We start from the raw sequence: 25,886 nt of genomic DNA, 5'->3' as shown, positions 1-25,886 counted from the left end.
GTCTTGCACAGAGACTCTGAACACCACTAATGTCATTCATAATTTCACCCTGGAAGAACTTAAACCAATTTATGGTAAAATAAAATGTCACTATCATAGTCATACTTATAAACCTAGATTTCATAGGTGTGATAAATTATTACACAATCCCTGCTGCATGAAAGAACAAACTCCAAAACTGAAAAGGTGTTGAAAAGATCCATGTGTTCTACTGAAAATAATCAATGATGTGGTTTCCAGAATCCAGAAGTACAGGTGGCCCAAGCTAAAGGTCACCTTATGTGGTTTCCAGAATCCAGAAGTACAGGTGGCCCAAGCTAAAGGTCACCTTATGTGGTTTCCAGAATCCAGAAGTACAGGTGGCCCAAGCTAAAGGTCATCTTCTGTGGTTTCCAGAATCCAGAAGTACAGGTGGCCCAAGCTAAAGGTCATCTTCTGTGGTTTCCAGAATCCAGAAGTACAGGTGGCCCAAGCTAAAGGTCATCTTCTGTGGTTGTCTTGGAGAGAATGGCTAAATAGGAAATTTCAGAGAAGAATTTGGCTTCAGAAAGTTAACCTGCTGAAGAGTCCAGAGGATCATGGAGGAAGGAGATACCAATGGATTTGTTCAAGTACTTACTCAGAGAGAATACTGCTAGTGACAGAACAACATGAATGGTAAGGGATAAGAGGTTATCAAATATGCATACCATAACACTCAGAGAAGGAAACCAGCAACAATACTTAGTGAAGGAACAGTGCAGTGCACTTTTTTTATTAGTATATTCAGAATGTTTTAGTAACACTATAACAATCAAGAAATTTTATCTAATATCTAGAGATAAGAGTATATTATTTATAAACACGAGTGATCAGTTAAGTGAAAAAATATTCTGTCAGTTCACAAGTTCAGTGGTCCAAAAAGATTTTGAATATTAAAAGTGAGTTTTATCACATCTCTTTGGTTATATATCAGTAATGATAAACGTCTAAGTTTATTTCTGAGTTAGGTATACATACTCTTAATCATTGAAGTTTCTGTTAAATGTTATTATACATATAGTAAATTATATATCTTATCAAAAGATTTGCACTAATAGCCTGACCTTCAGATGAAAGTGGTTATAGAAAACATTAAAGAAATTAATGAATTTGTTAGTTACATTGATTAGATCTGGCATAATGATTATTAAATAATCCACCCAATGAGAGAAAATATTACAATAATAAGACATTTTAAATTAAAGTAAGTAAGAATGTGATAATACACACATACACACACACATTTATAACAATGCAACTTTTACATATTGTAACATTATTACTAGATTTTAATGCTCCTAGTTTAAATTGATTTCCTTAAAGAGCATTAGGTAAGTCAGCTGTGTTTGTTTCTTAATTAAAGTAAACAGTGCATATATGGGTTAGAGCATTCCATGGTAGCTCGCTAATGGACTTACAACTGATGAACAACTATCTACCTTATTATACATGTATAAAATGGCTGGTATGGGTAGAGAAAGCACTGTGTAGAGGAGCAAACATTTAACCCTTCGGCTCATCGTCAAGTTCACAAAGAGAGAGAGATAACTGACCAAAAGCTGACCACATGTTTGAAGATGGTTGTGTAATTGAGTGTAGGAATGTAGAGGGCGTGCTTAGATGTTTGATTATATTTATTAATATAGGTACAAAGGTGTTTCTTTGTATTGGTTTATTTTGGGTTTGAGTTGTTGCACAAGTAAGACTTCCTTAATTTTGAGTTTGTTTATCTTTGTTTCTTTATTTAGTATTTTGGTATTTTCTATGGTTATGTTTTGTTTATTTGACTTGCAGTGCTCGAAAACGTGTGAAGGTGACTTTTTGTGTTCTTTGAATCTGGTTTCCATTTTTCTACTTGTTTCTCCAATATAGAAGTCATGGCAGTTATCACATTGATTTTATAAACAATGTTGGTGTGGTGTTTGTCAGTGTAGTTTTTACATAGTATAGACCTTAGTTTTGTGCTTGGTTTTTGAATGTCATATTTTGTTACTAGTTTTTGCCAAATGTTGGTTATTTTTCTGTTGATGTTGGGAATATGATATGTAGCAGTATATGTTTCATAATTTTTTAAAATCATGGGGCATATTTACTTTTGTTAGTTGGTTTTGCTTTTTATCTAGGTGTGTGCATATAATGTTTTCTACAATCTATGGAGGAAACTTGATGTTGAAGAAGTATTGTTTTATTTTGTGTAATTAGTCATTAATTTTATCTGGTGAGCATGGTTTTATGGCTGTGTTTATTTGGTTTCTTAGTATGTTGAATTTTTGTTTTGTTTCATGTGCTGAGTCCCAAGGAATGTATAGTCCAGTATGGGTGATTTTTCGGTGGATTCCCGTTTTGAATTGTGTATCGGTTCTTGTAATTTTGAGGTTAAGAAATGATATTTGATTGCTTTCTTCCTGTTCACATGTGAAGTTAATGTTGGGATATATAGAGTTAATGCCATTGAAAAAAATTTAGCGTGTTCTGTAGATGTGAATCCTGCAATCGCGTCATCTACATATCTGTACCAGTATAGTGGTAGATGTAATGCTGGGTTATTTGCTTGTGTTTCAACTTGTCATAAAAATATTGGCTAGAACTGGTGATTCGCTCCTCTACACAGTGCTTTCTCTACACATATCAGCCGTTTTATACTATATAACTTTCTTTAGAAGTGAGTTTTCTTGTCATCATGGATTATCTACCTTATTGTCTTTCCATCAACAAACCTTCTTAAATCACGTCTGAACTATCTAAATGTGTCATGTTGGTATATCATGTGTATTTTCAACATCTTTATTGACACTGGAATTTTTAAAAGTTTTCAGTCTGTTCCTATGCAGTTTAGAATAAATACAGGGTTAACAGAAGTACTGGAACTGTTTCATTCTACTTGCTTTTGTGTGTTTGGTGCTCTTTACAACAAATAGCATCTATTCTGCCAAAAGTGATGTTGCAGTAATTATGCACATCTGTGTATAAAGGGTCACTGACCATGCAGTGTTAGAGCCAACTGCTTCTGTGAGTGAATAATCAGTCACATGGTTATTATCAAAGAAAGAATACAAGTTTCTTGGAAGATCTATGCTTTCAGAGTTCTACTTGACCAGTTGTAATGAACAGTTCCATAAATAACTATTTCAGGAAAGGATGCTATTAATCCACTAGTAAGGTAACTGTTTCATGTCTACAAAAGTATGCACACTTTTAATAGATTGTTTCACTTGGCATTATGCACATGTTCAGTTTGTTTATTTCTCACTTTGTTTACAACTCACCTGAATTTCCAAGTTATTATCACTCTGTAAATTTCCTATATTAAACAAGCATATCACAAACTTATGTGTAAATCATTTCATCTGAGAATACCATGTATATCTAAATATGGGAGTCCATAAATAATTCATAAAATTTTCAAACACTACTAATACATGTTAATAAAAGTCATGTGGATTATAAAAAAATCATGTTGTGCTACAAGCAAGGCCTCTCAGAAGGGATGGGAGCTGTTGGTCCTAAAGAACCTGAATCCAACTCTGGGGAGGGAAGCAGAAAGGGTTTGGTTTTTGAATTATGCACAAAGCTACATGAGGGCTATCTGTACTAGCCATTGCTAATTTAGCAGTGTAAGACTAGAGGGAAGGCAGCTAGTCATCACCACCCACCACCAACACTTGAGCTACTCTTTTACTAAGAAAATTGTGGAACTGACCATAACACTATAATGTCCTCACAGCTGAAAGGGATGAGCATTATGAGTTGAGTGCCTTAACCAACTGGTCGTACCAGGCCTAACAGAAAGGGAAGAAAAAAAGAGGGAAAGACAAAGTAAATAAAGACAGATGGAAAGAGACAGACACATACATACACACTTTGATAGTACCTGAGGCCTGATTACAAAAAAAGAAAAAAAAGAGCATTTCCTCACATTTGACAACAATTGAAGAAAATATTACATCATGCATCACAGGGCTGGAAGAACTAAAAACATTTTGCAATGTGACATATTACAGCTTACATATCAATAAGCTCTAAAAATACTGTTGCATTTTCTCAATATTCAAGGGCACATAAATAAATTATTGATGTAAATTCCTTATTTTTAAAATGTAACATATTGTGGATAAAACACTAGAAATAACACTTATTACATATCTAAATACTAAACTTTTAAACCTGTAAGCTCCTTTAAAGAATTATACACCATAAAACATGCAAGTGAATTAATTTTGGATAATGATCAGATCCCCCAAACATTTTTTAAATTATTTTAAGATATGCATCTTTCTTACATCTTTCTTTAAAAAAAACAGGATGTGGTGAATGAGATTATTTAAAAAAAAGAAAAAAAGAATCTGGACCAGAAATTTTATCCAAGGGATTGGAACGAAAATAATGAAAGCTGTTAATATACTGTTTGTAGACCATAATTTCTAGGAATGGGTACAACTGACAAGACTGAGGGTTAGTCATTAAAATAGTTCTACCAACATTTGTACTGAGAATTTCATAAAAAGAATTAAACTTTACTGCCCACAGGAAACAACTATTAGAAAGTTAAAAATTACTCATTCCACAAAAAACAGGAATATTGATTTTAAAGAACAGCACCTTGGTATAAAGATTTCCATTGTTATAGCAACAGATGAAGGTAATATATCAGTCTTAAGCATAGTAAAATACTAAATAACATCTCTCCACAAATCTAACTTTACCCAAGAGAAATTGTACCCAAGCACTTTGAATTGTTAAACAAGATCTAATACTTCACAAACTGTGTGTCTATCGCAAGGAAATATGTATTTATGTAATGCAAAGTTACTTGATGTTTCCACTTATTAAAAAAATTACAAACCGTGTTTTCACCCCTTCAAGTTACAAAACACTATGAATGAAACATTTAATAAAAAGAAAGAATAGCAGCTCTGATACATTTTATCTAAACATGAATAATTTCATTTTTAAAATAAAGGTGAGCAAAAAATGTTTAGAGACAAGGTTACAAACAATTACTTTATTAAAATATTCACTAGGTGAAACATGAACAGGCTGTTTGCTTTGCATAGCATTCCTTTCTCTTAATATCAATATACAAACACGTTATATTACCTGGTCGTTCTTTAAATTATTTTTTTTTTAAGTTTTAAAGTATGATAATCAATGCTGAGGACAAACCTCAAAATGTTTGTTCACACATTTCATAGTAAATATTAACAACACAAGTCACATCTAGTAAAAGACAGCTATCTTAAACTTGTAAAGCACAACATTCACTGTTTGATTTTTTTCAACTAAAAATATAAACCAAAAAGCAATAGCCAGCTGCTGCTTTTATATCCACTTTAACACAGACTTATTTAAAATATTTACTTTTACACAAACTCTTACAATCTTTTTTTTAATTTTTTTTATTAATGACAGATTAAAATATTTTCAAACTTATGTAAGCAATTCTAAAGGGGAAAATAAAAACTTTTCCTCTCATCACCAAAGTTTTGGATTTACCATGTGTCACTAAGATTAGTATAGGGATATTTCACCCACCTTATTCTTTACCCTGAACAGGAGTAATTCAAAGAAAAAGATCAAACACAGTCATTTTCTTTTTGCCTTTGTACAGGGTTACTATTGAGGGGGTGGAGTTCCTTGAAACTTGTCTAACTGAACAATAGGTTGTAAATCTTACATTTCTTTCTTGCCTGAATTCATAATTTTGATATGTAGAGAATAAAAAAAAAAAGGACATGATTTAAATACACCCTTTCCACCGAGATGTTTAGTGAACAAATTTGTACCATAAATGTTATTTACTCATCAAATAACTATATTAATATAGATAACCTGTGATGGGTAAAAGACAAGTCAAACACAATACATTTTTAAAATCATTTACTTGTGTTATACCAACATCTTTGGTTTTAATTCTAGGTTGACAAAAAAACGTTTACAATCACTAGTTGTTTATATAATTTATATAATTTTTAAATGAAATGACATAAATCTGCATATATATCTTCTCTTAGAGACAAAATAATGGTTGAGGAAAATGAAATTTTTTTTTACAGATTCAGCGAGATTCAAAATTATGATAAAGGTTAACTTTAATATTCATATACTGCATGATCTACGAGGTACCTGGACAAACAAAAATCAAGGAATGCAAACTAAACATGATGTTTTGTGCTGTAAAAAAAAAGCACTTTAAATATATTACAGCTCAGATATGATATAACTTTTAAATATGTTACAGCTCAGACATGACATAACTTTACAGCTGACAAGAAAATAGAATAAAAGTTTCACTACTAACAACTGGTTTCATCTTTTGAGTGAGGTTTGGTGATATAAAGTGAATAGTGAAATAAAACATAAATCACACTATACCTTCTGATAACTTAGTTTGTCCTCTATTTCAATGGCTAACTGAAGTTCTAGTACTAAAACATTTCTAAGAAGTGAACACCATGTCAGAATAATGTGCATAAAAATACTGCCAGTTACTTTGACATGAGAGCTTAAAAGCAGAAATTCTTTTCTAAGACACACTCTAGAAAAACATTTAAAGACTTTTGTGGGTGTAAAAAGTGGCACAAGTAAAAATCTAAATAATTTTACAAAGTGAAATGTGTACTTGAGGTCATGGTAAAGAGTCATGAGTATGATAAGAAACTATGCGTCTACCAAAATCTTCAGTGCTTCAGAAAATGGCCATTTTTATGGCTTATAACAAAAAAGCCACTGAAGTACAAACTATTACCCACTAACAGGTATTACAGTACTTTACTATAGTCCTGACAATAAACTTAATGAAATCCCTCTTTACTGACAATGAGTAATTCAGAGAATACAATGAAGCACAGCTGTTTTTTCTTTTGCATTTACCCAAGGTTACTGACAAGAGGTAAAACTCCCATCTAGACTTGTTCTTCAATTTGCCTTTGTTCAAAGATATTTTTTATTGGCCAGTAAAGAAGGATGTGACTAACAGTCTTATTACAATACCATATTAATTTTGTTAACAACTAAATACTACTCAATAGTTTCTTAGCACCCATATCCACAACTACATAATACTGATGTTTGAAAGACAGCCTTCTTCTTTCTATAATATAGTGGGTAAGGTAAACTAGGTTATTAAATATAGAGGCAATGGTATACAAAAGACATTCTATTATGTTGAGGCATGAAATAACTTGACATATCTACAAGTCCACAGAACAACATTGTCGACCTACAACTGAAAATAAAGATGTTGAGTTGAGCAAGCTACTTTCTCAGTCAGATCTGAAATGTGTTTTTTGTTGGGGTTTTTTTAAGTGGCTGCATCACCACATGGCACTACATGAATGTGGGCAAGTGTTCAACACAAAACCCTAAATAACTTACATTCATCAACCGAGCAGCTGCTTCATATAAATCACAGATACACAACCGGCAAAGATGAATTTCTGTATCACAAATACGTCAGTGGTCACCTCGAAGTAGCGCCATCAAAAGGTGAAAACTAGGAATCTCTCCTCCTTTCTGTTTGCTACACAGAGATTCTTTCCCAACCTGACAAGCTCGTTCCAGTTCTGGTATTCGAAGCAAGAGTTCTCCAAACTTGCTTGGGTTTTCTGGATAGTGAACCCGGGTGTAAGTTTGCAGAGCTTCAAGAACTTGCTTCTGATAAATACGAACCTTCTCTATCTCCTTTAGTCCACTGACATCTGATTTAAGAGTGAGTAGATTATACAACTTAATAATCTGAAGTATGTTAATACGTCAAGTAAGATTAAAGCATAAGAGATATACCAACAGAGATATTAGTGTGAGTGCATCACATTTTTGTGATACCCACTTTCTGTTTTGCTTCACGTATGTGTATTACATTCCAACACAAATTAAACATTTGGGTATACAGCAAGCTGCACTTCTAATACTTTAATACAAATAGTAATGTTACTATATTAAGAACATGACCAAAGGTAATGAAAAGGAACAATCCTAGAGCAGAAGGCTAAACCATAGTCCTCAGTGATTAGTAAAATAAACTGTTAATTTAATGTAAATTATAATATTGTCATTACTAGAAAAAAAAGTTTATTAGCTTTCAATCTTGTTTGGTTACATAGCTATCAAATAGAAAATCAGAACTCTCCTACCCCCCCCCCAGTTACATAGCTATCAAATAGAAAATCAGAACTCTCCTACCCCCCCCCCCAGTTACATAGCTATCAAATAGAAAATCAGAACTCTCCTACCCCCCCCCCAGTTACATAGCTATCAAATAGAAAATCAGAACTCTCCTACCCCCCCAGTTACATAGCTATCAAATAGAAAATCAGAACTCTCCTACCCCCCCCCCAGTTACATAGCTATCAAATAGAAAATCAGAACTCTCCTACCCCCCCTGGCATATCATCTCTTTCAGGATTTGTCAGTACATTTAGTTCTCTCTCACATATTCAACTACTTTAATTATAACCAATAAATAGGCAAGGTTTTTGTCTATTAAGTGATGTAGATTGCTTCCTATGAAAATGTTTTTTGTTTTTTTTTATCACAGGAACAAAGTTATGTAGATGGAGAATAGTTCACACTGCATTCTTAGAAACACCAGAAAAATTGTAAGAGTTACAAGAAATTGTCTGCTTTTGGCATGTTGCATTACATTATTAAATAAAAATTATTTAGTGCATTACTACCATTAGTATGAAAAAGTAGCGTTCATGGAGAGATGGATTTTCATAATTTTTTCTCATTCGTGAAAAAAATCTCAAGGAGACAAGAGCTCTATAACAAATTAGCTTAAAGCATAGTGGTGTGATAAGTGAGGTCTTACTGTAATTGTACATTGAAAATTTTCTGGGTATCTTAAAAGTTCTTACTTGAGAATTATATTCTTCACTTTAATATCTCTATTCTTGTCTATAAAATATTAAACAGAATCTTTTCATAAATGTGTATACAGTTTCAGTAAGCCAAACAGTGTTCACAGTGAAGAATCATTTTCAGGCTATGTTACCAGAGTACAGTAATAACATATGGCTCAGTGTATGCATCACAGATAACCACTATCATTTCATTTTTTACTTTAGCTTTTAAATTGCATGCTAACATTCACAAAAACATACCTGATGTTAGCAGAATAATGACTTTCAGGCAAACATATTCATACTGGTCTATGTCCAACCTTCGTAAATGTTCCGTTAAATTCAACATTCTTTCCACCACTGGGCCAAGCCCAACTTTCTGAGCCTGTTCTAAGGTCATGGATTTTCCTAATGAGATTCGAACTTCTTTTGGGGTTGGAATGGACCTATAGCAGCAACTGAGAAGAAGCATCTCACACCAAGAGTTGAGCAAGAGAGCAATCTGATCGTCTATCTAGTTTGACAAAAATTTTTCCCATTTGAAAAAATTATTTTGTCAACTTAAATAACTTCTTAATAAACATAGAAAGAATACAATACATTTAAAAAAGTCCCATACAATGTTTACAATATTTCCCATTACAATATTTTAAGAACTTATTGGTTTTCCAGCCCCTTCATCCAGAAAGCTTTATACTAAATGCCAATTTCTCCAATAGCTAGGAGAGTAAATATAAAGTGAACACTGTCTGTCTGCATCGTGGTTTCAATTTCAATCCCATCCAGTAACGATTTCTGATTGAGAGGGCACGAGTTTGACAGTCTCTTGCCTTCACTATAAACCACTTTTATACACACACATTTTTAGAGAATATTAATATTGACAGATTTAAGTAAATTAGAACAAAACCAAAAGGAAGGATTACATTAACAACAGCAAATTTATACCTCTGACTATATATTAGTTTGTTATAAGAAACTACTACACACACACACAGTTAATTTACAGGCTTCGGTAAAAAAAAAAAATGTTTTATTTTGACATTAAAGATATTATTCTTATCTGTTAGTATTCTACATACATCCTACTTAACACTACTACCTGGCACTATAGGCTACAGCAGATGTGAGTTTGACAACATAAAGTAATAGATTCTACCAAAAGAATTTTTAAAATCTTTAATAAAAATCATAATTAACAATAACTATTCTTACTTATGAATAAAAAGTACATGATAAAAAACCTCATACAATTCTGATTAGGCCATCAGTTTGGTATCTCACTGTTCATGGTGTTTTTTAGTCACCGTACCAGGAATTTCTGACATGGTTGGATATGCATTGCATATTACTAAGCATTGAAGCAGAAATGTCACATGCAAGGCTTCATATACCATGTATATTATGTTGAGCCAATGCAGTTATTCCTATGAAACTTACACGACCTTGTTAAAGTCAGCCTACCCAACAGATAAGCTTTAAAAGAGACTCATGAAGAGAACCAATGAGAGTTAACCAGTAATTAAAAGTGGAAAGATAATTAGTGTAGAACCTGAAAGTTAGAGATAACAAATAGTTTTAAATCTTTGTGTGATAAATGCCTACAGTAGTGTTGAAACACACAAAACTGGGATAAAAAAAATACACTAACGTGTTATGACAACTATGTTAATTATGTGACATATATTAAATCAATGACCACACCATGGTCAATGACTGACCAAGCATAGCTTAAGAATGTTCAATAAAATAAGTGTGAAAGTTAAATGATTACTCCTGTGTTTGAGTGTGTATGTATACATGTCTATTACATACAGGGTGTTCGGAAAGTCATTGTGCACTTGTATATTTATTAATAGACATGTTTCAATATAGAATACAGGAGGTAAATATGAATGACAATGTTGAAAGTGACCCCCGTAGGCCTGGATCCTTCTTATTTTGTTTCTAAACACTGCTATCAGTTGCTGGCTTGAGATAAATAATAGACTGAATAAAATACGATTACAAAACTGCAGTGACTTTCCAAACACCCTGTATACGTACACACACACTCCAATATAAGGCTAAGCATTTATATACTTTTATTTATATTCTATATTGATTATTTCCTCATGTGATCTATACTGAGTCAATGACTACAATAAACACTTGAACCAGTACAACTGGCAATAACATTGAATAAAATCACTTTGAAGGTTGTAATGTGCAAGTTTGAATAAGCTTATGCAAGTAATTTGTGATAAGAAACCCACATTGAAGTAAAAATATCCATACCACCCATCCCAATATACACAGATTACCTAAGGCTAGGATAAAGAAAGATACGAATAATCTATAACATAGCTATTATATTTATAGGTAAAATCATTTTCAAATAACCCATCTACACAATGTTACATATTCTAGTTAAATATAAATTACACTAACTATAAAATTGAAAAAGGCTATGTGTAATTTGTTAAAGAACTATTTCTACTCATAAGTTCACGTTAGCATTCTAGCTCTCTGAAAAAAATCTTACAAATTACAAAAAATTCTAGCAAATCTATCAACATTGTGCCAGGTGTACATAATAATATATTTTATTTGGGATATTTATGTTGGCAAATGTACAATTTATAATTTATATGTGAAACCTTCCATTTTTTTACATAAATCTTAAATAAACATATTTGATTAATAAAACTAATGTTTAAGTCAATGTAACATGCTTCATCACATTAGAACTTTTAAAATGCGAGATCTGTCTGATAGATATGTCAAGAGATAAGTTTTGGTAGAGTACCTGTATGCCCTGTTAGTTTATAAAGCTTGACAGTTGTCTTTCTCGAAAAGCTGTGCAATACACTGATATTCAAGTTTTAAAATAAATATTCAGTATTTGCACTGGAATACCCAATCATCGGTAAGGATTTTAAATAAACTTTTTAATGAAACGTTTTGATGAAAGTAATAAATTTAACATTTTCAAAAAACCAACTGTATTATTGATTATTTCTTTATACATTTGAACCATTGCAATACGATATATTTTCACTCTAATTTCATGTTAGACATTTAGTGGTAGCATCAAAATGTTTGTAGTATGTGTTTCCAGATAATCATCCAGGTTAGATACTCACAAGAGCCTTAAACCTGCATTTTATCGGATGTTAGTTTCTAATAATGACATGTTGTATGGTTGAGTAACTGTTAGAACTAAAACAGTAACAATCCGATGACAGAATTTTGTTCAAATCCATCATTACTAATGTTATCTAAAGCTCCTTTATGATAAACAATTATGATTATGACAGGTTTTTGCAGGTATAACTTACAGCTGGAAACTTAACATTATGGGATGCAAGTAGCAATTAGTACATGGATTTAATCCTAATAATAAATTATACATTAGTAAGCTGCATGCTTTTGTTAATAAATAGAACAATGAGGAATACTTCATATTTGTTACATGTTTCAGGTAAGACTGCTGATGAGTAACATGTTATAGATAATTTAATATTATCAACTTCTGTGGCATTTGAATTAAACTGGTTTAAACATATTTTAGCTGATTATATTTTACCAAATACACATTCACTTTACAAAAAACAACAACTACTTTCTTCAGATGATTAATTATATCTGCTTAGCAAAGCTTACTATAACCTTTGTTTATCAAGTTCTTTGACCCTCGACAAAGTATACACCTTACCTACATTCAAACCATTCTTGAAAACATTTTTTTTAGATAGAACTTATCTGCAGTTCATGTTTGTTCAAATAAAAGATGGTAATGGTTTGAGCTCCCTTGGTGATGATCTGTTTCTATTGGCTATTTAATGGATTATACAGACTATGACCTAAAAACTATTACAGAGAGTTCTGATTATATCATGTTTAACCAAACACATTTAAAGTACAAACAGCTGATTTTTTTTTATTTGGTTTGCCACAGATTTGCCTTATAGTTTAGCGATAAGTTTTAGGGTTTGTCTGTTTTTTCACATGTAGGCATTGTTTGTTATGCTGTCTTTCAATAACTAAACTGTTATTTAATTTTTCATGTCCTGATGACTTAATTTGATGTTAGTGCATATAACATAAAACACAGATATGAGTGAAACAAGTACAAGATTGTGGACAGCACATAAACATCAAAAAGTTATCAAACGCAGAGATCCACAACTAAATGTAAAAGTAAGCAAGCCAAGGTTTGACTGATAACATAACTTAGTAATTCACATTCAGAAAATGCAGTTAACTATCACCATAATCAACAATTAAGAGCCAATGCTGATTGACTCTACACCAGGGCCATCTCCCAGTTTGGAAGAGTAACTTTCAGCTCATTTTCCTCCACCTAGAAAAATAGTGTCATCAAGGAACTAAATAACGACACAAAAAAAAGTGTGTGGTTCAATATGCAAGCAAGTCAAATACAAATCACACTACAGAAAAACAGAATGTAAAAATACCACATCCTTAGCATTTTCTCAGTGTCATTCATAATTTGTTCTATATCTTTATAAGGTACTGGCTCTTCTGCTGTTTCCCTTAAACAACTGTAAACTTTATCTCAATTCTTCTCTTTAAAATTCACAAGTACAGTTGCCTTACCTGAATTTCCTTAAATAGAGGTAAACTTTTGCACCACTTAACAATCTTGTAGAGTCGATTGTCAGCAATGTTACTAAAAAAGTCCGACTCGCTGTTGTTAACCTTCTCCTCACTTTTGTTTATGTCTTTGTCTGAATACTGCCACAGGTGTTCTACTGACAGAATCTCTTGAATAAGTTGAGGAACTTGTTGTGATCCTTGTGTAGAAGATACTTGTATACCTAGAGATTCTAACAAATCAAAAATATTTATAACAAAAACAAGAAGAACAAGTTATGTAAATGTCTGGACATATTATAGTTGTATGTAAAGTTCCACACAAAATATCACACATGCACTTAAGCCATGTATCCGCATAATAATATTAAGATAGAAAAACTTATATGAATATCTGATTTGTTTTTTTTTGTACTAAATTGTTTAACACCAGTTTCATTATTTAAGAAAGTATAAACACCTTGTAACACATACAAATCTAATAGCACCTCGTACTTTACCCTGAACAATTCCTACAAAAAAATGTTTGGAATTCAAGAATAAAAATAAAAGCCACCTAAAAAGTTGTTTTTTAAACATAATTTTTAAAAATTTAATTTTAATTATAAAAAAATGAAAATCTTAACACTTAGTTCAGTTCCAATGGATCAAACAACTGTACATTAACAAAAAATCAAAACTTTTAATTCTGAATGGTTTGAACTTCAAGCTATCATGAGCATTCAGATCCTTTAGTTTTATGTAAACTGATAATTTAATAAATTTTTTCTTTGACAGTGCTAAAGAAAATGAAAAGATTTTTGTTTTTTTAACTTAAAGCCTCACTCCATGTAACTAATTGTCTAGTTTTAGGTAAACTCCTCCAGTAAATGAAGTTTGTTTGTTTGTTTTTTTAATTTTGCACAAAGCTACATAAGGGCTATCTGCATTAACCATCCATAATTTATCAGTGTAAAACTAGGGGTAAGGCAGCTGTCATCACCACCCACCACCAACTCCTGTGCTATCTGTTTAACAACAAATAGTAGGATTGACCATCATATCATAACACCCCCATGGCTAAAAGGGTGAGCATGTTTGGTGTGACGGGGATTCGAACCCACGACCCTCATGTTACGAGTCGAGCACTTTAATCACATGGCCATGCCAGATCAATGAATGAAGTAACTAAAGGTGATTTAAAAGGGTTTATTTAAACCCAATCAGTCATCTAGGTGCAGAGCCCCTGATGAATCAAAGTGCATTCATGAATTATTAAAAATAGGTATACACACAAACATCCAGTGGTTACATGCAGAATATGCTGTATATACTCACTCTTAAAACAATAAGAAGAGAAACTAATGAAGCTCAGTGCTGGTAGCACTGAACACATTTTAATAACCAACATGCGAGTGTAGTAAAATAAATTTGAGATCTGAACTGTCCATACCCTGCATCTCTGTTATCAGAAGTACTGCAACCTCTTTATTTTGAATAACTTGGTAATTTAGGCTTTTTTTTTGTTAACAATGTCAGATAAAGTGTAAAGTTGTATTTTTCTCTAATTGTAACTCAATGTTTCACCCTGTATAACTAGCAGAACAGTCTAAATATCCACTCCTGTAGTTACTGACGTAACAGAGGTTGAGCTCAATATACACTACTGAAACTTTTTAATACTACCTAGCTTATTGCTAATAAATTATATCACCCTATTTTAGATAATTATTTCATGAAGGAGTTTTCAAACCTCAGTGGTTTGAATTTCAAGTTATAAGGAGCACTGGGAACACTACACTTTGACACTAAAGAAGCATTGTATTTTCTACAGTTTCTAACAGTTTTATCAAAAGAGATGGCTGATGAAACAACTTTATCAAAGCTTACATGCAACTGCAAAAGTCTAAGAGTAGCACATGCATAAGAAACAGTTGATGTGGATGTGATAATGATGGCATTGCTACAAAGGTAAAAGTAGAGCCCAAAAGTGACCATCTCTGTGGAACACAGGAAGTCTTTGTCATAAGAGATAAAAGCAGCACAATTTAAAAGGTTCTTTCACTAGGATTGTTGGCTAACAAGATATGCTGCATACCTGTTTATTTAACAGACACAAAATGCACAGATAAAAGAAATAACAGATGACAGCACTTCTTGTATCAGTCTTTCATTAGCTATCTCAGAACAATGATGCAACAGTCTGGAACCTGGTCCCCCAAAGAACATTATCAACATGTCACTAATGATGAGATACAAACAAGAGCAGAGAGTGGTACACACAGTACAGAAAGCAGAGAAGCAGAAAGGCATTTGCTAAAGTGAATGACAGAAGAACAGTACTGTCTTTTAATTAGAACAGAGCTACAAAGATGAGATTCATAATTATTAAAAATTATTTGCTTTGTTTGGAATTATACACAAAGCTACACAGGGGCTGTCTGCTCTAGCAGTCCCTAAGTTAGAAGTAAAAGACTAGAAGGAAGAAAGCTAGTGATCATCACCCACCTCCAACTATTGGGCTACTTTACTACCAACAAAAAGTGAAATTAACTGTCACATTGTAATGCCCCATGGTGAGAGGGAGAATACAGTTGGTGAGACAAAGATTTGAACCTGCAACCCTCAGGTTGTGAATTGAGTGCCCTAACCACCTGGCCCAATAAGTATGAGAAGCATCCTAGTAACAAGAGCTGGCAGACACAACAAGAACAAGAGTAAAGAGTATCTTACTATTAAACTCTCCTTCACCTGCCTCTTGATTATTAAAGGAAGCTATAATGCCAGAGGGTAGATACTTCTCACATAATTGTCCAATCACATTTTTTTCATTATTACCCAACCAATATCACGTTTTAGGTTAATATTTCTTGTTCAATCATATCATAAAGTGTACAATAATTTTACTCACTTATATCGAGAAGGCACCATGATAAACCTCCAGTACCTGCATATTTGAGGCCTGGGTTCTGTGTAAGTGTGCCCGAGTATAAATACACTGCTAGCCAAATTCTTAAGACCAATAAACATAAAAAAAAATATACAATTTGCATTGTTAGGCTCAACCACTTATTTAAGTAGAGCTTTGAAAGATGACAATAAGAAACTGGAAAATAACAAAAACAAACTTTTTTTTAGCATTTAATAGGGAAAATGTGAACACTATAAAATTAGCCAAAATATTAGCTGGTCAAAAGTTTAAGACCATGTCAAAAAGAAGTAGGAAATGTCCAACAAGTGGTCTCAATAGTGAGTTGCATGGCCATCATTGTGAATAACTCCAAACATTTGCTTTGGCATGGTCAATATAAGCATTTGCAGAAGGCTGGCTGGAATATTATTCCAAGTGGTGAAGATGGCTTCATGAAGATCATGCACTGTTTGGAATTGACATACATTTCTATAGACTTCCCTTGCCATCCACCCCCAAACATTTTCAATGGGGTTCAGTTCGGGTGAACACGTTGGATGGTCCAAAAAATCACATTATTCGCCATGAAAAAGTCCTTTGTTATGCGGGTATTGTGGGTTTGCAGCATTGTCCTCCTGAAAGATCAAGTCATTTCCACAAAAGCAAGGGTCTTCAATCAATAAGGATGCTCTCTCTAACAAGGCCAATGAAGCCAGCTGCTGTTCCATGGAAGGAGAAAGCACCCCACATCATGATGAAACCTCCTCCAGTGTGTCATGTAAAAAAGTCTCCGGTGGGATATCCTTATCATGCCAGTAACACTGGAAGCCATCTGGACTGTCCAGGTTAAATTTTTTCTCATCAGAGAACAAAGCTTTCGTCCACTTTTCTACGTCCCATGTTTGGTGCTTCTCAGCAAAGTTTAACCAAGCTGTTTCGTGGTGTGAAAGGAGGAGTGGTTTTTGAAGACTTTTATGGTTTCTAAAGCTTTTATTTATTGTTTTTGAGCTTCATTCTGCATCAGTAAGGCCTTTAATCTGGTTCGACAATTGGCTGGTGTCTTGCCGGACAACCCGTTGAATCCTCCTGCTCAACACTAACAAAATTTCCTTGGGCTGACCACTTGAAATTCTCGTTCCGTATCCCTCAGGGTCTTTTAAGAAATTTGCAACAGCAGTTTTATTATGTCCAATTTCACCAGCAATGGCACTTTGAGAGAGACCTTGCTTTTGCAGCTCAACAATTCTGCCACATTCAAACTCTGTCAACTTTTTAGCCTTTGCCATGTTTTTACTCAATGTAACACAGGAGATGTCAGTGGGAGATGTTGACCATGCTAATGCTTGAACACAAATTACTAAATTTTGTTTGGTGTTTACCAATTAACGCTTCATTTCAGTGTGGTCTTAATCTTTCGACCAGCTAGTATTTAGGCTAATTTCATAGTGTTCACATTTTCCCTACCATATGCTAAAACGTTTTTTTATTTTTATTTTTCCTTTTCTTAATTTTATCTTTCAAAGCTCTACTCAAATAAGTGGTTGAATCTAACAATGCAAAATGCATATTTTTTTCTTTATGCTCATTGGCCTTAAGATTTTGGCCAGCAGTGTATGTGAAAAGCAATAACTTTTGCTATAATTGTAATACAAGATATATTTTAAACACCTTCAAACCTTTATACTACACTTCTACTTGGCTTGCATTACAGATATTAAAAACCACAAAATGGGAGACTTACTGGAGTTGAGTGTGGTATATATATTTTTCCATTCATTTCTTCAACTTTCACTCTAAAACTTTTAATATAAAGGCTGCTTTGCATTAGAAATTTTCTCCACCTCCCTCAAATAAGGCCCATCCTTAGGCCTTATCTGAAGGTGGAATGGAAGACCAATTACTGGGCTTCAATGTTTGTGGAAATCCAAATCTCCAATAAACAAGATCAGAGCTGGGACCTCTCAAGTACAAAGTAAGTATTCTACCAACACAGCAAAAAAATAAACCTTCTAGCTAATGCTGCAAAGACACTTATTACAAACCAAGGTTATCATGTCACTAATTAACCAAACAAAATGTATACTGATAAATTGAAGGAACTACTAACCTCTACTGCAGCCTGGCACAGGAAGTCCTGATTTGATATGTAACTGTTCCTTGCTAGAGGATGAAGAGACACTATTTGTCCCTTTAGAATCACAACTTGACTGACTTGCCAAGGCATAGGAACACTGGTACGTGCTGCGGCCACCTCGAGTTCTGTCTTCTCGAATCGCTGAAATTGAATTCACTTTTTAATGTATTTATTAACAAAAATTAATTAATAAAAAACATCAAATTCTAATTTTTATGAGTACCTCCTATGTGCAATAATTCAATGACAAATATGCACAAGAATGACGAAAGCTACTTAAAAAATTTGATATAATCCATTCTGCCTCTAATGAATATATAGAACAGATTTTTAAGCATAATCGATTAAGACAAATATTTAATGTTATTCACGCTTAACAATGCTATTTGTTCATCACGGAACCACATGACACAATGTGCTTCAGTTCTTACAATGGAAAATTTATAATAACTGTTATTGTATTCTCAAGACAGCTGGTATGGGTAATAAACCTTTAATATAAAGTATAAAACAACATTCCACCCTACTCTGGCCATCTTCAGGTTAATAAAGTTTGCAAACTGATTATTTCACAAACACTCTAAGGTTGAAAAGTTGTTCTATACTTTATTTTAATAGAAGTGATAATACCCATACCAGCAACCTTGAGAATACATTTTTACTTCAAGTGGGTTTCTCATCATCAAAAACGTATTTCAGTAGTGTACAAAGGAAATAGTAACTAATCACTTTGTTGAAGGTACTAGATCACAAATTAATACAACACTGTTCAACAACATTTGAATATTAGATATTATTACCTAATACTAACTAACTGATACTTACTAAAACAACAGAAAAATTTATAAAGATAAATAATGTTTAGAGTTCAGATTATCTGAACTTTGTTTTTGTTTTTTCACATTAAGCTTACTCTGAAAGTCAACATAATATGAATGACATCTAGAATACTCCAACAGAAAATTAACAAAGATTTTAATCTGTAAGTGTACAGCAGCATGTAAGAACTCCAAATAAGGCCTGTGCATACTATTACCTCTGAATCCCCCACAATATACCCCCAATAAATTATGAAATTATGCCCCTGATTTCATGGGTAAAAAAAAAAAAAAATTCAAAAATGGATAGGGTTTCTGTTTGAAACATTAAAAAGCTCTGAAAAATGTGTTTGAGAAATAACCAAGCACTTATTACTCTCAAATGTGAAGACTTTCTTTAATAGCTTACAACATTATTAATATTTATTTTGCATGTTTTAAAATAGGTTACGTGCAGAATTTAAATTATTATTATTATATAAAAAAACAAATGATCACTGTACATTTTCCATGCTTACCAATATATTCTATGTAACATTTATTTAAAATGATTAGTAGTTGACATAAAACAACAATACAACATTTAGCATCCAAGTAATTTGCAAAAATTTACAATTACAGCAAAATCTTACCTTCCAGTTTCATGCCCATTTTCAAGCATTTATCAAATCTACAAGCTGGACACTTCTTTCGAGTACTTATCACAATCTGACAACTAGCTCCTCGCAGACAAACATAGTTCTTTTTATTTTGTACAGTTCTTTTAAAAAACCCTTTACAACTCTCACAAGAAAATATTCCGTAATGAAATCCTGAAATACGATCTCCACAAATGGGACATGGTCCATTCAGAAGCTGTTGACGAGATATTCCAGTCATGCCTGATGCTCCCAAAACACTCGATGGTAAGTCAGGAATTTGGCTGTCCTCACAATTTTCAGGTGGCATCCTAGTTGGACTTGCAAAGTCACTGGTTGTAGATTCATCTGAGGCACTTGAAGCTACGTGCAAAAAACAAAATTACTAGATAGTTAACCCATCTGAGGCAATATGTAGAAATTTTCAATTTCTTTGGGATTGATATCTTGACAAAAAATATTAGTGTTAATTTGGTGATATATATCATTGAAAAATAAATTACTTCATTCAACTCTTCAAAAATTATGTGAAAAATGCATCAAATCTCCCACAAAGGAACTATGGAATTCAGCTTGATTACTGGTTCAATCACAGGCTGTGCCAAGGTACAAGTCAGGCTTAGTGTCCGTGCTTTTAGTGACTTTGTTTTCCTTCAATTAACAAAACGTAATATTTCACAAAGTTTAAATTAAGGCTTAATGAGTTTCAAAAGTTCTCACTCAGCAGGTTTTGTGAACTCTGAACTCCAATAAATTTCTCATTTAAATAATTTCCAATATAATTATATTTTTTTTGTCCATGCATTTCAAGATTCAGTTGCCATATAATTTGCTACCAATCTCAAGTATGTTTCTTTCAAGTATTTAGGAACCATTTGTTTGCAATTTTCATCGTGTAAAACATGGCTATATTCTCTCTAAGTCTTATACTTCAACACATGTTCTATGACACTGATATCAGTGACATAACTATATGAAAGTTCTTAAGATTATAAACTTGTGTTGGATTTGGTTTGTAACTTGTAGAAATATTGCTGTCATAAAACTTACCCAGGTAGTTTTTAGCCAGTTTTGAAAAATATTACTTTGGTTAATAACTTAACGTAAAATTATTAAAATTCTCATTGAGTAAAATTGTCAAACTGGTTTTGATTAAAATATTTTCTTTCCTTAATAGATGGAATTATGTTTTTCATTTTAAATCAGGTTTTAATGAAAGTGAATACTGAGTGGTAAGTTCTGTACCAGTGGTAAAACAAAATTCTTTGAACTAAATTAAAAATTAAGTAGCACTTTATAATCTTGAATGGTTATTTTCATTTATATTTAATTGAAAATCAATTAAAAATAAATAAAAAGGGGCAAGTTACAAAGTAAACAAAAAAGTTACAGTTTAAATTTTAACACACAATATCCTCAATATTATTATGCACTTTCATGAAAATTGTGGTCTTTGTGTTTTTTTAAAGATTTTCCATTTCTGGTTTATTTTGTAATTTGAACCTAGAATGGAAGAAAATTAAATGCTAAGCTGCAAATATTTTTTATAAGCTGAAAAACTTTTATAATAAACAGAATTGCATCAGAACTGAATAATGAAATAGATAAAGTACTATCTTCTATTTTTAATTTCAGTTTATTACCTGAAACATGCCTCATTTTTGCACATCCCAAGAGTGTAACAAGAGTTGTTTTTTTCCACCTTATTAATTTATTCTCCACTTAGAGTGTTTACTACTTCACACATGTAACAAAGATAAACATTATGCCATAATTTTTTTTCAATTAACTGGATATTAAAAATTCTCACTTGCTATTGCATTGTTTCACTAACCTGTCGATCTGGACTCCTGTCCTGAGGGGTGATAAGACAATGAAGAACAAGTTTCAGGAGAACTATACTTGTAAGAACCGGGCCTTTCCAAAGCCGAGGCCAAGATGTGGTCTTGCTTAATACCTGCAACATGTTGGTGAAGAGTAGGAGATGGAGATGCCCCAAAAGGTATAGGTCTATTAAGGGGCATGTTCCTGGAATGAGCAGGACTACAGTTAGGAGATGCCACAGCATGACCATCAGGAATATGGTGTCTGACCTGGTTAGGACCCTGAAGGGCAGAATAAAGGTAACCTTCCACTACCAAGGGTCTATCCTACAATCAACACACATCAAAATAGGTGTTTCAAATAAATTTAAAAAACAAATAATTTTACAAGTGATGTGCAAGACATGAAAACACCTAGCTCTCTCCCTCTCTCTATTCTATAGGCTTCCATCATCAAGAGCTACAAAAATGTAACATATTTCAACTTTTTATTTTATTTAACCCTGAATTTGTAACTTAACTTGTACTACAAGATCTGATGACGTGAACATTCATTGGATCTTGGAATACAATTTTTCACTTGTAGTTATTGTAATATTCAGACTTGAGTCTATAAAAGTAAAACTGAAACTGGTTTTGACACAACATCCAAACTGCTTGTCAAAGATAGCCTATTACAAAGAAGTTAAATTGGTGTAAATATAACCAAAAATTTAAATATTTCAGCATAAACAATTATCAAAAAAATTTAATAACAGCAGATAACTATCAACATTTATATCAAACATGTTAGTAAAGGACAACTTTCACTGATATCCTAATTACCATCTTCATGATCCAAAATGACAGTAGCTTTTATTTCTGAAGGCATAACAGAAGAACCTTTCATTTTGTTCTTATTTTACCGAGGGATTTTTTTTTCTTGATAACTTTCTTTTGTTTAATATTCCATTATGGTCATGCGCATCCTTAATGCATTTATTAAATGTACTCAAAACTCCTTTTGAAATTACACTTGCAAGTAAAATGAAGGCTATGACAGTCTTCTAATGTTTCTATAATGTTCTGCTTTTGTATCCTATACTTTAAAAAGAATATAGCAAAAGTACAACAATCAATGCTTGGCCCTAAAAGAGAAAATGATGACCAACAGATATGTAAAGAAAGCTGAATAACACCTCAGTAAATTAAATTACTGAGATTTTGTCTCTGTAAAATGGACACCCTAAGCCACAGCTTTTGTTCAAGAATATTTTTAATAAATACAAACTTTTTCCAGATATTACATACTCCAGTTTTATCCCCAACTCCCCTAGTGACATTGTAGTATGTCTGCAGACTTATGACACTAGAAACCAGGTTTCAATACCCAAGGTGGGCCAAGCACAGATATCCCTTTGTGTAGCTTTGTGCACAACTAAAAGCAATAAGTATCTCAAACTTCCCTATGCTCTATAATGTAGAAAGCTATTAAAAGAAATTATTTCAGTGAATGTATATATAAAACATATGAAAATTTTAGAAAATTAAAAAACAATGGCATGGCAGTATGTCTATGGACTCACACTGCTAAAAACCAGGTTTTGATATCCAGTGAGCAGAGCACAGATAGCCCATTATGTAGCTATGCATTTAATTCCAAATAATCAATCAAATCAATTAAAATGAATGTCTTGAGACTAGCAAAATTTTTATGTCTGTTATTGTTTTTCAACAAGGTTTAATCTGAACATCATATCTGTCAAAAACGAACATTCACACAAGACAGATTCATCACAAACTGCACAGTTGGATTTAAAAAATTACAAAATTTGTTTTAAAACCTGCAAGAAACTGGAGTCTCTTTTTTCCTATCTAATACGAAAAACAAAGGTTCATAAAATGTACGTGTCTTACAAATATGATAATGTTTTACAGTTACATTAAAATATTTTTATATTCAAACTTTTACTTTTAATCTTGCGTTAAAACATTTTAGCTATGAAAATTATTTTCCTAATTAATAATTATTACTTGAATGTGACAAAATTTAGTACCTTACCACCCTCATTAAATTTCTATATGTAATGAAATTTCTTAGAGCTTACAATTGAGACAAGTGTACACACCATAATGGACTATTGAAACAAATATGCCAGTCGCTATTATTATCAGTAGAAAAGTTTCATTGTAGTACCTATGATTTGATTCACACAGAAAGTTCAAGGCAACAATTCTTGAAAATCAGGTTGTACCAAAGTGAATTAATTTAAAACATTTTGTACAATATACCTGATGAGGACTGTTTGAGGGAGTATAGCCAGCTCCCTTGCTTCCAGTTTTACTCTTTCTTATAGGAGGTGTTAGTGAATTTGGACTCTGTATAACAGGATACACTGCTGATGGCCCATGATGCCTACCAATGCTTGGACTTTCAGCAGGAGAATAAGAGGACCTTGAACTGGGTAGAGTAGCTTCAAGGTTCGTGTTGTAACTGCAGGTATTTGAAAGATCCAGTGATTGTCGGGAAGAGTGGACATCAGCTGGATAAACGGCAGATGGTGTAAGAACGCTACTAGAAAATGGACTACAGCCTGCATCTAACACAGAAGGATGATGAGTTGAAGATGTGATCTGAGGACTATGAATGCTGCTACCACTGTTATTGCTTCTTTTCACTGCACCAAAATGGGACAACACCTGATAAAGTAAAGCAGAATAACATTATACAACAACTGAAAATTAAACAGCAGCTAATGTCAAGGATCAAATTACCACAATAAAATAATTATTATTGTTAATAATAAACAGTTTTTAAACTATAATTCTTACATTTTAGATAGTTCACTTGTATTTTAAACAGACGTTATAACTGCTACAACTTAGATTAAAAAACCTATCTACATAGCTGTGTAGATAGTTCCTAAAGCCTGGCCACACACTATTACCACAGGTCAAAAGTATAGCTGTTAAAACCTTGTTCATGTATCATAAACAGTGGTGTAACTATTTCAATGCAGTGGCATTGAGAGATGCACCTGAAAGATGTCCAAACACGGACATCAATAAAATAAAAACATTCAAAACACAAACATTACACACCTGTACGACAACAACTGCCAAAAGATGGTGTAAAAAATATCAGCTGTGGTACTTATGTCTCGAAATGGTTGTGTAATAATCATTATAGTCTTTTGTGTGTCATGTTAACTAAATATAATGTTCATTTTAGTGTTTTATGTATGTTATAAAGAAATAAAGAGTAGACACTTATATTATTACATTAAAAACTTAATATATTAACAAGTGAGGAGTATTTAGAAATGAAAGTTAGCTTTCAGTGCATGACATTGTTTAGATCCACAAGAATTGTTTTAAGTCATACTTTGGAAGACCTTGCAATGATAATTTCTTTTCATTTCTTTACTTTTTTGTGATGTTTGGAACGTATACATGTAGTATTATAGGTAACTGCACTGGAGCCAATATCCTCTGGTTACACCACTAACCTCAACTTAAAAATGTACAACTACTAAAACCTGATAATGTAGAATTACCTACAGTGGTGGAATTCCAGCTAATACAGGTGCCTACGCTATAAGATTTGATGAAAGATTAAGATATAAAGTAATATGTCAACAGGTATACTAATATGCAGTTGCATACGTAACCACTATTGGTTCTGTAATTTAAAGACATTGTTTGCTCACTTTTATACTGTTGAATGCTGATTTAAATACAAAAACCCCCTCCATCATTAAAACCTGTCCACTTAAGGATGATAACATGAGCGGTTGAAACATTGTACCAAGTCCTAGAATCTACTTAGCCACAATACCTTTATCTGTTTACTATCTCACTTGAATCAATCTACATTCTCTCACTGTGTACCACCACCACTACATATATTATTTCACATATCAAAACTGATTCTCTATCAGTTTTTATCATTTTCACCTGTAACCGTCTGGCTGCATATATCGTCTATATCGTTAAACCCCCATATTAATATTTACTTCTTGTTAGTTTTAGTATTTTATCAGCACACTTACTTCTTTCCAAAAAGATATGGATTCTGTGAACATGCTCTTGGTTAAGAATTAACATCTAATAATAACACTGATAGTATAATAGAAAACTG

The 25,886-nt window shown here is 32.6% G+C and overlaps 1 protein-coding gene across 7 annotated transcripts in view; it reads right to left on the bottom strand.

Moving 5' to 3' along the window:
• LOC143243155 (uncharacterized) overlaps positions 1-25,886 on the bottom strand; it is a 67,904-nt gene that overhangs the window by 7,430 nt on the left and 34,588 nt on the right. For 4 of the 7 annotated variants that reach the window (XM_076486958.1, XM_076486959.1, XM_076486953.1 and 1 more), the window contains 7 exons: positions 24,038-24,445; positions 21,778-22,093; positions 19,938-20,306; positions 18,461-18,628; positions 13,467-13,696; positions 9,126-9,378; positions 5,009-7,718 (listed from right to left, as the gene is read on the bottom strand). In XM_076486958.1, the coding sequence (XP_076343073.1) occupies positions 7,474-7,718; positions 9,126-9,378; positions 13,467-13,696; positions 18,461-18,628; positions 19,938-20,306; positions 21,778-22,093; positions 24,038-24,445 (1,989 nt within the window). In that variant the 3' untranslated portion in view covers positions 5,009-7,473. Of the gene's footprint in view, positions 1-5,008; positions 7,719-9,125; positions 9,379-13,466; positions 13,697-18,460; positions 18,629-19,937; positions 20,307-21,777; positions 22,094-24,037; positions 24,446-25,886 lie in introns of those variants that run through there. The other 3 variants (XR_013024122.1, XR_013024109.1, XR_013024118.1) reach the window with 2 other exon arrangements.

Source organism: Tachypleus tridentatus, chromosome 2 (assembly GCF_004210375.1).
Source record: "Tachypleus tridentatus isolate NWPU-2018 chromosome 2, ASM421037v1, whole genome shotgun sequence".
In the NCBI taxonomy this organism is placed as follows: domain Eukaryota; kingdom Metazoa; phylum Arthropoda; class Merostomata; order Xiphosura; family Limulidae; genus Tachypleus; species Tachypleus tridentatus.
The sequence above is the reverse complement of the archived record's forward strand: the minus strand, read 5'-3'. Positions and strand labels throughout refer to the sequence as shown.